The sequence below is a fragment of the Rhea americana genome, unplaced genomic scaffold (assembly GCF_003343005.1).
Source record: "Rhea americana isolate MKP2758 unplaced genomic scaffold, rheAme1 scaffold_273, whole genome shotgun sequence".
NCBI lineage: Eukaryota > Metazoa > Chordata > Aves > Rheiformes > Rheidae > Rhea > Rhea americana.
The window spans coordinates 119,191-133,130 of record NW_028186394.1 but is presented as its reverse complement, the minus strand read 5'-3'; the positions used below and the strand labels follow the sequence as shown (position 1 = coordinate 133,130).

The 13,940-nt window shown below is 45.4% G+C and overlaps 1 protein-coding gene across 1 annotated transcript in view; it reads left to right on the top strand.

Moving 5' to 3' along the window:
- LOC146593977 (dual specificity testis-specific protein kinase 2-like) overlaps positions 1-13,940 on the top strand; it is a 48,066-nt gene that overhangs the window by 29,005 nt on the left and 5,121 nt on the right. The window contains exons 2-8 of the mRNA XM_085308293.1: positions 1,881-2,079; positions 7,197-7,318; positions 7,453-7,501; positions 8,642-8,791; positions 11,247-11,420; positions 12,030-12,113; positions 13,514-13,600. Of these exons, the coding sequence (XP_085164419.1) occupies positions 1,881-2,079; positions 7,197-7,318; positions 7,453-7,501; positions 8,642-8,791; positions 11,247-11,420; positions 12,030-12,113; positions 13,514-13,600 (865 nt within the window). The remainder of the gene's footprint in view (positions 1-1,880; positions 2,080-7,196; positions 7,319-7,452; positions 7,502-8,641; positions 8,792-11,246; positions 11,421-12,029; positions 12,114-13,513; positions 13,601-13,940) is intronic.

Here is a 13,940-nt window from a genome sequence, read left to right as displayed (position 1 = left end):
ATGAATTGTCCCTTTGGAAAGGAAATGTTTCAAGGCTCCCATCTAGAGCAAGGTGACTTTAACAGAGTCAAATGTAATTGTTTCATCAGGTTGGTTCTGCCACTTGCTTCTATGCAAGCCTCTTCTTTCCTTGCATCAATGTGAGTGGTTCCTGGGCCTCACTCCAGCAGGTGTTTGCCATGAAATCAAGCAGGAGCCCATTTGTCCTGTTGGTTTTGGTGAGACTTCGTTTCTGCAGTCCATGAGGGACTGTCTGATGTCGGCGGCTTTGGGATCTGGCTGCTTTCTGAAGTGTTGCTTGTTATTCATCTGCTTTGCAGATCCTTGAGTCTCTACCTGGAGCTTTCTTACTGTTCATTTTGGTGATCCCTGAACTACTCTGTGCCATTTGCCTGCCTGCCTGCCTGCCCTGCATGCTAGCCATGCCCTATGCTTCAGCTCTGTGCTCTTCTTGAATTCCTGCTCCAATGTAGCTCTGCCACCACATCTCACCGTGCTTGGAAGTTTTGTCTTTGAATACTGGTTGCAGGAACTGTTCACTTTGGACTGTGGGTGGATGAGGCTGCTACTGCAAATGTTTTATTCGTGTCTCAGTGCAGATTTTGCCTAATAGTGTACAAGCAATCAAGACCTGAAGTAATACACCAGATCAGTGGATGCTGATACAGCTCTTTGTTCAGTGCAAGACCTAGGAAAAGAAATTAGTGAAGGCAGAGCTTTGCTTTGCTTTAACTGGAGACATTGAAGAATTACATTTCAGTTGGCTCTTTTCTTGTTTGGTTACATTTTGGCAAAGTAGGAGTTGTAAACGATATTAGCAGCGGTGCGTTACGGCTAGCTGAGATCTTGGGGCCCAGGGAATCTGACCTACCTGTGAACATGTACTTTAAGTGCTCAGACAAGTGGAGTTTGTAACAGACAAGTGATTGTTTAAAATTATCCAAAAGCAGATGCGTTATTCAGACCTCAGTCAGACAAGATGTCAGAAGCCCATTTTCTACTTCCTCTGGATTTGCTTTGCCTGTATCTTTGGAAGTAATTGGAGGCAAGAGCTGTGGGAGAAGTAGGGAGATGACATATGGCTTTGGAGGAGTGTGAACTTGATGCTGTAAAAAGTAGAAAGAAGAATGGAAAAAAGGGTTTGTAGAGGAAAGTGTGAGAATCAGAAGAGTGGAAGAGAAAGATAATTTAGAAGAGGGAGCTGGAGGGTTAGAGGCAGATTTGGGACAGGCAGACAAGAAGAATGTGTGCTGAAATGCGGAATTAGAGGGATGCAGGGACATTGCCTTGTTTTGCAAATTTTTAGGCCTTTTAACAGACAGGCCTGCATAAGGACCCTTTTAAGATTGCCAGTTTCCTGGCTAGTGTGCTCAAAGCCACAACCCTCTAGCTGCAATAGTAGCTAAGTCCTGCCTTGAGCTCTAGGGTAACCAACATGTCCTTAGTATATGCTAAGTGACCTGTACTGTAGCCCAGTTTAGACAAGGTGTGTTTTAGCCAAATTCAAAATAGCTGAGCAAGGCAAAGTTCCCCAGGCTTTTCCTGGGCTACTGTAGCATGTGTTGAAGATAATGCATCCTATCCACCCTGGACCTTTGAAAGGTATAAAGGAACATGTGGTAATTCGACATCTTTAAATCCTACTCTGAAAAAATCCAAACATAATCTGCATAAGGCAAGCCTAAACCTAGACTAATTTATCAAAGAGAAGGCATCCAATGCTTCCCAGTGCAGTGTATGCTCTGGAGTACTTCATGGCTGAGCAGTGGCTTGTCTTCTCTTCCATCACTCTTGTGGCTTCATCCAGACCAGGTCTCTAGTGCAGTTGTTTGACATGTGAGTGTTGCTATTGGCTTACCATAAAATGTGTTGTGTTTTAGTTGCTGCCCCATGATGTGCGAGACAGGGCTGATCGCGCCGGAGCCTGCTAGCCCCATGCAGTACTATGGTGAATCATCTGACACCTACTACCACGTTGACCGCTGGCAGAGGCTCCGCACGGCTGTCAGAAAACTGGAGTTCTGGGAAAATTTCAACGCTGAACTGATAGGTAGTGGCTTCTTCTCCAAGGTCTACAAGGTAAAAGGTCTGTGGGTGACCCAACACAGTGTGGGGTGGTCGCCCTGACATGCAAGCAGCCCTTGACCCACATGGCAGCAGCATAGTAGTTGGCCAAATGTCCATGTGTACAATTCCCTATCTCAGGAACCTGTCCACCAGCCTGTTTTGTTATCTTGCTCCGTGCCTGCTCACCCTTCAGGTTGCCTGGGATAAGAGAGAGGAGACACTCCCTCTATGCACCCAACATATCTCCTCTGATGTGCATCTTCTTTCTGTTAGGAACCTTGAAGGGTTTGATCTGCCTTTCAATGAAAAAGGAGACAGGGCAGGACCTGACTGAGCAATGTTCGTTGATACTGTAACCTAACAATACAACAGGCTTGTTAGGGAGCTAAACATGGATATTGGGTAACCCCAGGATGCTCTGTACAGGTTTTGTTGTCAAAAATAAAGTAAAACATATAGAGAAAAAGAGTCCAAAATTAAGTTCTGTGTGTGTCCCAGAATACCTGCCATCCATGGCTCATGGAGACACCAGCTCCTTCATCTCTCTCTTGGTGCTTTACTGCTCCGTGTTAGAGTGATACTGGTAGAAAGCAGGGGACCTCTGTGGTAATGTCAGGCAGGGAAGGGCTGCTGGTCTGTTGACTTCTGCCCTCTGCTGCCTTCTTGTCAGGAAACCCGTAGATCTCTGAAAGCTGATGTCTAATGCATGATGATTTATCACCAAAGTAAAGCTGCTTTTCTCAGTGGGGCTGTTGYGAGTCATTCCCTGCACAGAACTCCACTGGTGTGGAATTTTGTTTAACACGCTCTGGGCAAGCACAAGATCCAAAATGTAGCTTCTGATGCTGACCTTGGTAGCTGGGATGTGACGCAAACCCAGTGGAAACAGGTTTGGGGCCTGAGTCTACCATCTTCCTTGGCTTCTCAGCTTGACCAGGCCCTGGAATGGACCTCATGACCACGTGTTTTTCCTGGACCAACACAAGATGCTACTGCCAAAGCAGTACTTCGATGTTATTCCGGGTGAGATCCCTGGCTGATGTAAGCAATGTGGCCCTGTTGCAACTAGTCAAGTCAGGCTGACAGTATCTGGCCTTGGAGCTGCAGAAAGCATGATAGCAAAATAGATAGATCACTGTATTTTGCTTTCTTAAGCCTTTGTCTTTGCTAACCTCCCCCTCATCCTCTGTTGTATATATAGTCTATGGCTGGAGATTCCTTTTGAACAGCTTTACTTCACTTCTCTGAGCCTAAAGTTCACCCATAGGTCTATGGCAGCTCTTTTCACACTGCAGCAGTGCATGACACATACCTCTCCCTACCACACAGTCTCCCTCCAGTAACTGCTTTCCCCACCTACACAATGTGCTGTTGCTGTTGCTTTCTCTTTCTTTTATCTAGCAGATTTTCATAGTAACAGTTGCTGTTTCCTCTGCATGTGACATTTTAATCCTGCCCTGGCAGTGAATGAGATTCCAGTAGTAGGCAGGCTGGAGGCACAGATTGTGAATGAATGAAATAACTTTTTGAAATAGCAGGAGAAAAAATAGTGTAAAAAAAAGTTTGAATTAAATGTTATGGGTCAAAGGGTCAGAAGACAGTGGAGGAAGACTTGGGATTGTGCTTTTGGGGAATTTGACATTTGTCTGGGGGCTCAAGCGCAACTGTAACCAAGTACGTAGATTACTTGTGTTCTCAGTCAGCCAGTCTCCTTCAGATGCTCAGCCCTGATTGGCAGCATTCCTGTTGCACAGCATTACTCATGATGATCCTTTAAAGCTCTTTGCCAATGGATACTGTCTTTCAAAGAGCTCCAGCAGGGTGGACAGAGCCTCCCCAAAGCCACATTTGCGATACTGGCACTCAAACACTGCTAGTTGCTTTTGCCATCCCTTGTCCTTCAGTTAAGCCCACATTCAGAGGTTTTTCTATGTAGGTTGGCTAAAGAAAAAGAATTCATTTGGTTCCATATGTAACTCAGAAACAAGAAACAGGCATGAGAAAGTCAATGAATAATATTTTGCATGAGCTGGGTATAAGGTACTGTTCTTCCTTTTCTGCCTTTCTAGTGTGGAATAAGGAGCTATTTGAGTATGAGTTTCTCATGGAGAAAACATGAGTTTTCATTGACAGCTATCTGGTGTGCAGAGATCTGAGATGCTGGAAAGCAGGAGAGAAATGCAAAGTGAATCATATTTTCTGGAACTAGTTTAAAGCATTGGTCAAGAGGAACCTCTGAGCACTTCTTTTATGTGGTTCAAAAATCTTCATATGTATTAGGAAACAAGATCCCACTTCCTGTCATTTTGCAGCTTTCCAGTGTCAGATTTTATCCTTTCACAAAGACAACCTTAATCTTCTTCTGATCTTCTCCATTTTAGCAGCTTGTTCTCTAGTTCAAGGTAAGGATTGTAGTGGAGAGTGAGTCTGATCATGTCAGAGCAGAGCAGGAATTCATCTCCTGCATTTTCACTCCAACGGTTTTTCTAAGCTAATAACAGAAGAAGCTGATAGAAGACTATGACTGAGTTATGAACCAATAAAGCAAAGAGCTGTATGTCACAGAATTATGATGGCTAGCATTATGGGATTGCTTCATTACCCTGATTACGATGCCTGCAATGAGCTGCTGCTGGAGAGGAAGGAGTCAACAAATTAAAAATGAATACTTGGAGAAAGGCATAAGCTCATGGAGTTCTCTGTCGCCACTTGACAGCACAATCTTTGTGTGCAAGACAGAGCAATGGTACCTGAAGTCTGATTCCTAGTGATGCAGACTGGGTCCTGCAGTTTAGAAGAAAGCATTTTCCAACTTCGCATTTTTTGAGGTGGCACATTTTGCCTCTAGAGAGGCCTGAAGGGTTTGGCATCACAATATATTTGACAGAGGTATAGGGTGAGGAGCGGGAAGGAAGAACATAGGACCACACTCTGCTGGGGGTTTCATGTTTGTTAGAGGAAACGATGGGTGTTGCTCTTGGTGCTGGTGCCTAGTGAGGGTAGGATTGGCCTTATGGGCTTGACTGTGTCTCTTCTGCTTCATTTCTCCAGTGTAGATGTGCTCCTTCCTCGCTGTGCTGCTGTGTAGAGCTATTGGACAGTTTTTTCCCCCAGTTGTTTAGTCATCCTGTACACATTTCATTCCCAAATCAAAGCATAGATCTCAAGTCAGGAACTTGGAAAAAGTTTGGATAGATCTAACCTCTTTTTATTTTTGGTTATTCATTTCATCTCTCTCCTTACCCTTCACCCATCTCTCCCACCACTTTTTTTTTTTTTTGGATGTGTCCTTGTTTTTCAGTTATTTCCTCTCTCTGTTTTACTGGGTTTAGACTAGGCTGCACTTTGCATTGCCGTGAGTGCTCCCTGCAGACAGATCATCAACTCTACCTGTGCCCAGGCAGTGCTTCTAAACTCTTCTGGCATCCATCTGGAAAACACAGCTTTAAATGGAAGCTCAGTGTAGATCTCTACTAGAGTTTGTGCAGAGCTAGTAAGTCTCACTAGAACTCAATGTTAGCTCCTTTTAAAGCTTTTCAGAGCTTCCAGATTACTGTTGCTTGTTGTATTCCATCCTGGGCATAAGGGCACACAGTCTTCAGGCAAAAACGCCTGATAGCATCTTTTATAGTTATAGCTGTACTGTTATGGTTAGTAATCAGTTCCATCTGATTAATGACTCATACTCTGTGGTTATGAAGTCCCATTAGGTGATATTGTCAGAGCCCTGGCTTCTTTACGACCCATGTGAATACAGAAGCAAGGTTTTTCCAGTGATAAGCATCAGCTATTGGGTTGCATTCCTTCGGGAAGGAAGCAGCAGTTCATGTGGCTCCCAAGACAATTTGTTTTGTGACCCTGATTAAAATGAGCCTTTCTGTTTTTCCAGCACAGCTGAGTCTTACATGCAGCTCTTTGTTCTCCTCAGCTATCCTGGTAACCTTATCCATAAGTGGCCTACATGGAGAGCAATGAGTGCAGGCTTTGGGCTGCGGAGCACTACTCTTAAGCCAACTCAAGTTGTGTTTAAACTATTTTGATCTTGAAATAAATAGCAAAAAAGGAAAAAAAAAGTAAGTTAAACATATGGCTGGATTCTCTGTCAGCCCTGAGAGAGTTGTCAGGACATCAGTTTAGGCCATACCTAGTACCCACCAGTATGTGGCTCTCTGTAAAGCAGATTTTAACTGAGAATGGAAATACTAAAGGTATCATGGTGCCCCATGATGTGGTCTGGAAACTGCTGTTTGGATGTTCAACCAAAAGGTCATGTGTGACAGTGCAGGGACCCTGGATGGTCCTGTTGGGAGGTGAGTGTCAAGAGATACTTGTGTGTCCAGTGGCCCACATCAAATTCCCACATTCAGTGTTGTCAAATCCTGATACCTCCATTGTGAACACCAGATTTCCTCCTTGAAATGCTTGCTTCAGTCTGTTACATGTTTTAGGGTAGAGGAGCAGCTTTTTATTTTCTTTGGCTTATTATATATGTGCCAGAGGGAAGTCCTAGGAACAGTGGAGTTTCAGGTTAACATATGGCTGGGAAGCCTAGACTTGGAGCTTCCATATTAGGGCCTGGGGGAGAAACAAGCTGGTGCTACACTTCCTTCATTGTTTTTGTGCAGCAGAGCCTGGGTGCAGGGGGCAACTGGTCATGGGAAGGGGCCCTGGAGACTGCAAGGAAAAGGGTGGTGTCTAGTAGCCTTGTGCAGTGATAAGATGCAGGCAGGAAGGGGTCAGGAGGGTTGGGAAGAAGGGACGGAGACAGAAAGACAGACTGTGGTTGGGAAGGAACATTGAATGGAGGGCATCAGAGGGGAGAAGAGCATCTCTGCAGTACTGCAGTTTAGATAGAGGAACTCCTCTGGCCAAAGTTACACCCAAATTTTGGCTGGGAATGAGGATTGTGATATGCTGGGACAGGAGGAGCCTGGCTGCTTGTATGTAGGCATGACTGCAGTGGGGCTTAAGTGGGAGGGATAGTACCTTGCAGTTATGCAAATGACTGCAAAGCCCATGGCAACAAGGAAACGTGATCTGGGCCTTTGGCTGGAAAGGGATGCCATTGCCCAGAGAGGCTGGCAGAACCCTGGGAGCTAAGAGGTCTCCTAATCTAATCTTGGCTTCAGGTGACCCAGGCTGCCACTTGCAAGGTGATGGTGGTGAAAATCTACAAGAATGACGTGGACCAGGAGGTGATTGTGCGTGAGATCAGCCTGCTGCAGAAGCTGTCCCACCCCAATATCGTCAGGTGGGCATACCCCTGTCCCTGAGTGGTGGGAACTGGTAAGGGCTCAAGTATAGGTCAGTGTCTCTAAGGCAGTTCTGTGATAAGGGCTTGTTACCCTAATGGCTTGTTTTTTCTGGTGTGTCCTTCTGCCTTAGGTACCTTGGAATATGCGTGAAGGATGACAAGCTGTACCCCATTCTGGAGGTAAAGATTTCTGCTTGTAACTGTGCAGCGGGCAGACAAAGACCCTTTAGTTTTTTGGCAGAGAGAATGGCAGATAACCTGTAATGCACATCTGGGCACCTCTCACACCTTGGTCTGTAAATGACTCTGGGCTAGCAAGATTTCTTGGTACTTACAGAGGCTTTTGATCTTTCCACCTCCATAGCTTCTTACAGAGGGAGTAGGGCACAGTCACTGCAGGGCCAAGAGATTCAGAAATAATAACCAAGAGGTGTCCAGGATGCCCCAGTGCCACCAGAAGGGCAGAGTGAGCCAGCCAGGAGATATTAGAGGAGCCAGGAGGTGGAAGGGATAGAGTAGAAAACAAAGCAGATGCAGGCTGGCAGGACTTCTAAGGTGGCTCTGGCATGGTGCTGTGGCCTAACATAAAAGCCTAAGCTGGTGCTGGAGAAACCTTGCCTTGTTCTCTATACTGTTAGTGGTCTGCAGCTCTTGACTGAATCACTGCAAGTTTTTTTGCCTCTGCTTTGCTGCCTGTAAGTGAGGACTGTGGTAGTGAGCCCTGTGGCATAGAACTCTAGGACATAGTGAGAAGTGCTATAAGAGAGTAGGTTTCAGCATACCATTGAGGGACAGAGCAGACTGCTGCTAAATGAATAAGACTGAGAATGGGAGCAGATGACCACTGGATGTGAAGAATACCTGAAGATAACAGAGCAATATGTTAATATGTAACACATCTGATAGCAATGTGCAGAGGCGAAGCACTCCGTGGCACTGCCAGGCTCCAGACAGACACCCAGGAAGGGGCTGCAGCGATTGTCTGCAAGTTGTGAGAGCACAGCAGAGCACACATCTTGCTGCAGGTGCAGAAAGTTGTTTGCTAAGGGGTTAATTTGCTGTTGCATTGCCGTACAGGCTTATGCTCATGCAGTGGGGCAGGGCCCAAAGAGCTGCTGTGATTCATCATGTCTGGAGGCATACTTGTACTACATGGAGCATAGGGATGCCCTGATCTTATTTAGGGTGCCTGTGTTCCAGGGCACTTCAAACCTCCATCTCAAAAGAGGGATTCTCAAGTCTGGTGAGTGACTAACATCTAGGCTTCAGGATTGCCTGTGCCCAGCTACAGAGCCTCCCATTTTTTCTCTCTGTTCACAGTATGTGAATGGGGGATGCCTGGAGGAACTTCTGGCCAGCAAAGACATCACTTTGACCTGGAGGGAGAAAGTGGACTTAGCTTCTGACATCACCAGAGGCATGATCTACCTGCACTCCAAGAACATCTACCACCGAGATCTTAACTCCAAGGTAGACAGATGGAAGGGGATTGCTGAAGGCAGACTGAGTCGAGGGACCAGTGGCCTTAGTCCTTGCGCTGGTCCTCTGCTCCATCTTAGCTTGGCAGGGAAGCTTGATGAAACCTTTAATTCCAGTGCATTCATCACTTGCTAAACAAGAAACCCAGACAGAGATAAAAATATATTCTTCCTAGCGTGGTTGCTGTCAGAAAAGGAACTAAGTGGAAACATGTGCAGGATTGCACAGTTTTTTTCTGCTTATGATTGCAAGAGAAGCTCTGCCCAACCTATGTTTTTCTTTTCCTGCTCATAGCAAGGAGGAAGCTGTTGTTAATAAGAAGAAAGTAAGAAGGTTACAGGGTTACAGGCTCTCTGAGTAAGTGTTGTGCGGGATGATGCTTTGTCTGCATTCAGAGCAACACTGGAGCTCTGGAGATGTGCCTCTCCTCCTTCACATGGTGAGAGGTTGCACTTCCTATACCCTTATGGTTCAGTCCCCAATTATAGGTTAGTGACTTGCTCAGTAGTTTCACACTCTGTCAGCATGCAACCAGTGAAGACTGGTGTCTGAAGACAGGCCAGTAGCTTTGGGTGTAATGCAAAGGCACATCATGTTTTTGGTGGCTTGACCATCTGTCTGGAAGGTCTGCCTTGTGCCTCAACCTGGGCATGTGGTACTTGGATAGAAGCAAGAATAGTGCTGAGGATTTACCACTCTCAGGTATGTCTGTAGGGACAGCCTTTGCTGCTGCCGTTCCTCTCCCACTGATGTGGAAGTAGGAACATGGTGGAGCAGTGGTTTGTTGTCGATTACTCTTGGGCAAAACCTACCCAAACTTCAGGTGAATCCGCAGTGTGTCCACAATATCAGAGAGAGAGAGATACATTAGTGTATGTGAGTTTCGGGGTTGGCCACCAGCCTGGACCATATCAGAGTCATCTGAACCCACAGGCTGGCCTGATCATTTATGGAAACTGAAGCTTGCAAGTCCTTGCAGTTGATGCCATGCAAGTAGTGGTGTATCTCTTACAGGCTCTTTCTGTCAGTGCTCTGTGAGCTTTTTAAAGGAAACTTGAAATATTGATGAAGCATTGGTGAAACCAATCAAACCTTACAGTCTTGAGAGACGTCAGCACAGAAAGCAAACTTACCTTTTTAATCTCAGAGCTGTCTGCTTGGACCAGTTACTAACTATGAAATCGTGAACACCAAGGGAAGAACTAGGTAACAGCCTGGTTCATTTTGACCACAGGTTTCTTGGCCAGTATGCTCTGAAGTCATCTGAGAAGTAATTTCCTATTTGGTAATGACTGATGAACTCAGGAGCTTTCCAGATCTGCTTGTGGAAAGTTAATGAGTGTCTGAGGTCAGTGCTTGTTCATTCTGTCTCACTGCAGTGCTTGAGCCCTGGAAGAGTTTTGTCCTTCCCCAGGAATCCTGGGCTTTCCTGCAGTGATGGTTTCTAAAGATATGAGAGGGACAAGTGTATGCATTCACTTGAAATCTGGTGTTAGTGAGAGCCATCTGGAGAGGTCTTTGTTGCTTGTGTTAGCTCTCTCAGAGCAGATGAGGAGGAGGAAATTCTGGAGAACTGAACAGGCTGAAACCACTAGGATTTTCAAGAAATCTTGAGAGAATTCTACAGAAATTGTACCAAAAGGACAACAACCAGCATATGACTGAAGAGAAAATCAACTTTATAGGTGGTTTGGTTGAAACCGATTTGTCTGAAGACAGTACAACCTGATCTGTAATGAACGTATTCTCTTTTTGAGTTTGTACTATGGTACAAAAGCCTACCTGATAGTCTAGCTTTTGCTTTGTACTCTGCAGGACTATGCAGGGCACTGCAAAACAGTGCCAAGGGCCTAGGAGGGTCACAGCCAGCATATAAGGAACATACAATCCTGGTCAGTAAGAAAGGTTGTGGATGTAATCCTGCACACCTTTGGCTGAGCAGTAAGTAAGGCTGAAGCACAGACTTCTAGGTCTTTTTCARATAAAAAGATGTGGATAATCATGTCCCTGCCAAGCAACTTTGCAAATTTCAGTGCAGGTTTCTCAGGACTAAGGACCAGTGCTGAGCCCTGAGCTTGTATCAGCAGGCAGTTGGACATGCTGTGGTGGTGAGTGGGCAGAGGTCTCCACATAATGAGGGCTCCTGCCAGAGCCCACACATGGAATGGACAGTGAACCAAAAGTCTTCTATGGACACAAGCTGAGGAGCAGTTCATTCAACGGACTTTTTTTTTAGGCATCAAATCTCTCCAGGTGTGATCAGTCCAGGTCTAGCATCTGCTCCATGCTCATCAGTGTGTGCTGCCAGGATGATGATGGTCTCTGGCAAAGAGAGAGCCTGTAACAATGAGGTGGGGCTGAGCACTTGCGAGGTGCCATATGGTAGAATTGCCAGGTTCTTACTTGCCTGGGCATTTCATGCTATGTCCTCATGGACTGCTTTCAGAACTGCCTCATTCGAGTGACCCCACGGGGCCGTGAAGCCTTGGTGACTGACTTCGGGCTGGCCAGGGAGGTGGTAGAGCTGCCCATGAAGGATGTGGAGAGGAAGTTATCTCTGGTGGGCTCAGCTTTCTGGATGGCTCCTGAAATGCTGAGAGGAGAGCCTTATGACCGGAAGGTATGCTATTGCTTCCCAGCTCCTTGATCATCCTCAGAGCTCCTGAATGAGCATGGGGAATGCCTCCTCTGCTTGTTGGTGATATGTCCCAACAGCAGGAAAGCCCTTCCCTCTGTACCTGGGAAACTTTGTCCTTGTACCTGGACCTTTGCTCAATAATGTTCTGTTTAGACTTGAAAGTTGCTTATGCGGTCTCACTAAGTTAAACTCTTAGAAGAGTGTGTTCTTGTTTTGGACAAAGTCAGTGAAGTATTTCCAAGAAAAATGATTGAGGAGTTACAACCCAATTAAACTATTGTGGACTATTCATGTGGGGTGCCAGGCTACGGTAAACGTGCCAGCTGTTGAACCTATTGAACAAGGGCATGGGACCACATTTCCCAAAGAAAAGACTGGGACCCAAGTGAGGTTGTGGAGTTTCTGGATGTGTTCAGGAACCTACCAGAAGTTCAGCTGCAGAAGATGGGTTTGCCACTTCTATTTCCAAAAGACCTTTGATGGGTTTTTGCATAGTTAATGGAAGGATCATGTCATAAGTACTCCCCTTTCTGATGCTTTACTTCTGTGCATACCAAATCCCACCTCTCTCTCTATCCAATCCTCCTACAGGTGGACGTGTTCTCCTTCGGCATTGTCCTTTGTGAAATTCTGGGCAGGATACCAGCTGACCCTGAAGTGCTTCCCAGGACTCAGGTAAGGAATTCTGGAGCCAAATTTAACAGTCATTCTCCATTGCACCAGAGAGATCTGGACAGTATGGGCTTGAATCCAGGGCAGTCAAGTGATGTAATGCTGCATGTGTATTTGTGTACATAGATACACAGGTATGCATGGTCTGATTTCTTTCTAGAGGGTTTTTTTGATGAGATAATCGTAGTCAATTTTTTTAGTTGACGAGAGTGATCATGTATAGTTTCAGTGCTTTTGTTAGATCAACCATCTGAGATAAAATATTTTTGTTAAGCAAACTGATACAAAATACTTTATTTGGCACTGATGTTTCAGCTTTTACATTGAAGTGGCAGGTTAACTAAAACTTTGAAATGAGCTGTGTTGGAGTTAATAGGTAGTTCATGTGGAAACAGTGGACTTCCCTAGAAAACATGGCCTTTTTTATTTCAACATTTGCAACATTTCTCTCCCACAAAGGGTTATGCTCCTTTATTTTTGTCCTGAGCAGGAGTGAAATGTCCAGCAGAAAAATCAAATTGTTTCTTTCCAAACAATCTTGTAGGAACAAAGCAGAGAATTTGCAGTGACCAGAGATTATTCTATGTTTCTATCAACTAAACGGGAACTAACGCTCCATCTGTGTGTTCACAAGATGAAGGAGAATTATATATGAGGGACTCTGAAGCCTCAAGGAGTGAAGCTGTAGTTAGGAAACAACTTGCCCAATCCTGTGAATTCTCAGTTCTTGCTGGAAGACCAGATTATCTTCAGTTCATGATCTTGGCGTTAACTGCTCAGCACCTTACCTAGTGCTGGTTCCTCTACCGGCAGTTTTCCATCTCTGTGACCCTTGTTGCTTTACCATCTGAGTTTTTCCTGGAGGGCACATAACTGCCCAGTGGGGAGAGCACAGAGCAAGCAGAATGACACTGCAACTTCTCCCACTTCTGCTAATGACTTACCATCTGTGCACTCATGGTAGGGCTAATGTTCTCCCAGGTACATTTGCATAGCCATCAGTGACAGAGAAAGAGCCATCAGTGGCTGTGATAGAGAACCTAAATGCTTTAATACATGAGATTTTATGTGCTTTGATACTTTGAGAACGGCAAAAAGTTTTCAAGAAGTTTATAGCTGAGTCCCCTCTACCTTTTCATTGCTTCTCACAGTAAATACTCTTTTTACTAGTGGTTTTGAGTAGAAAGATGGCATTTGCAGCTAAGAGGAGGATAAAACCCAGGAAAGGTCTATTTCAATATGCAGATCAAGTGTGGGAAATATTATGAACAACAGAGAGGTTTGGGACTTCACCAGCCTACTTTCCTTTTCCTGTGGAAGCTCCAGCCCTGATCTCGTGTAGCTGTGACCAGTTCCTCTCTGCCAGATTAGTTACTGACCCATGCTCTCTCCATTCCCCACAGGATTATGGCTTGGATGTCGCTGCCTTCCAAGGGATGATAAGCGAATGTCCCAAGCGGGTGATGGACCTTGCTGCTTGCTGCTGTCGAGTAACATTCTTGCTAGTTTTTTTCCTCTGGGTTTATTGGGTTTGTATCACACTTTATGATAGAGCCTAGAATTCTTGTGACCTGCCTGTGAACCTATTCTCCAGCGGCTGCACACCAGGCTCTGCCACCCAAGCTGTGAAATGACAAGACATTCTTGGAGTAGTAGTATGCTTTTATCCATCATGTAGTTTAGCCCCTAGGAGAAGGTGTTGAGTTTGTGTATTACAGCAAAGCAGAAAATCAGAATGTGAGACAACTGGGCAATGTGGCCCTAGATTTTGGATCAGCTCCTGACATTTCCCCTTTGCATCATTAAAAGCAGCCCAAAATGTTCCAAACT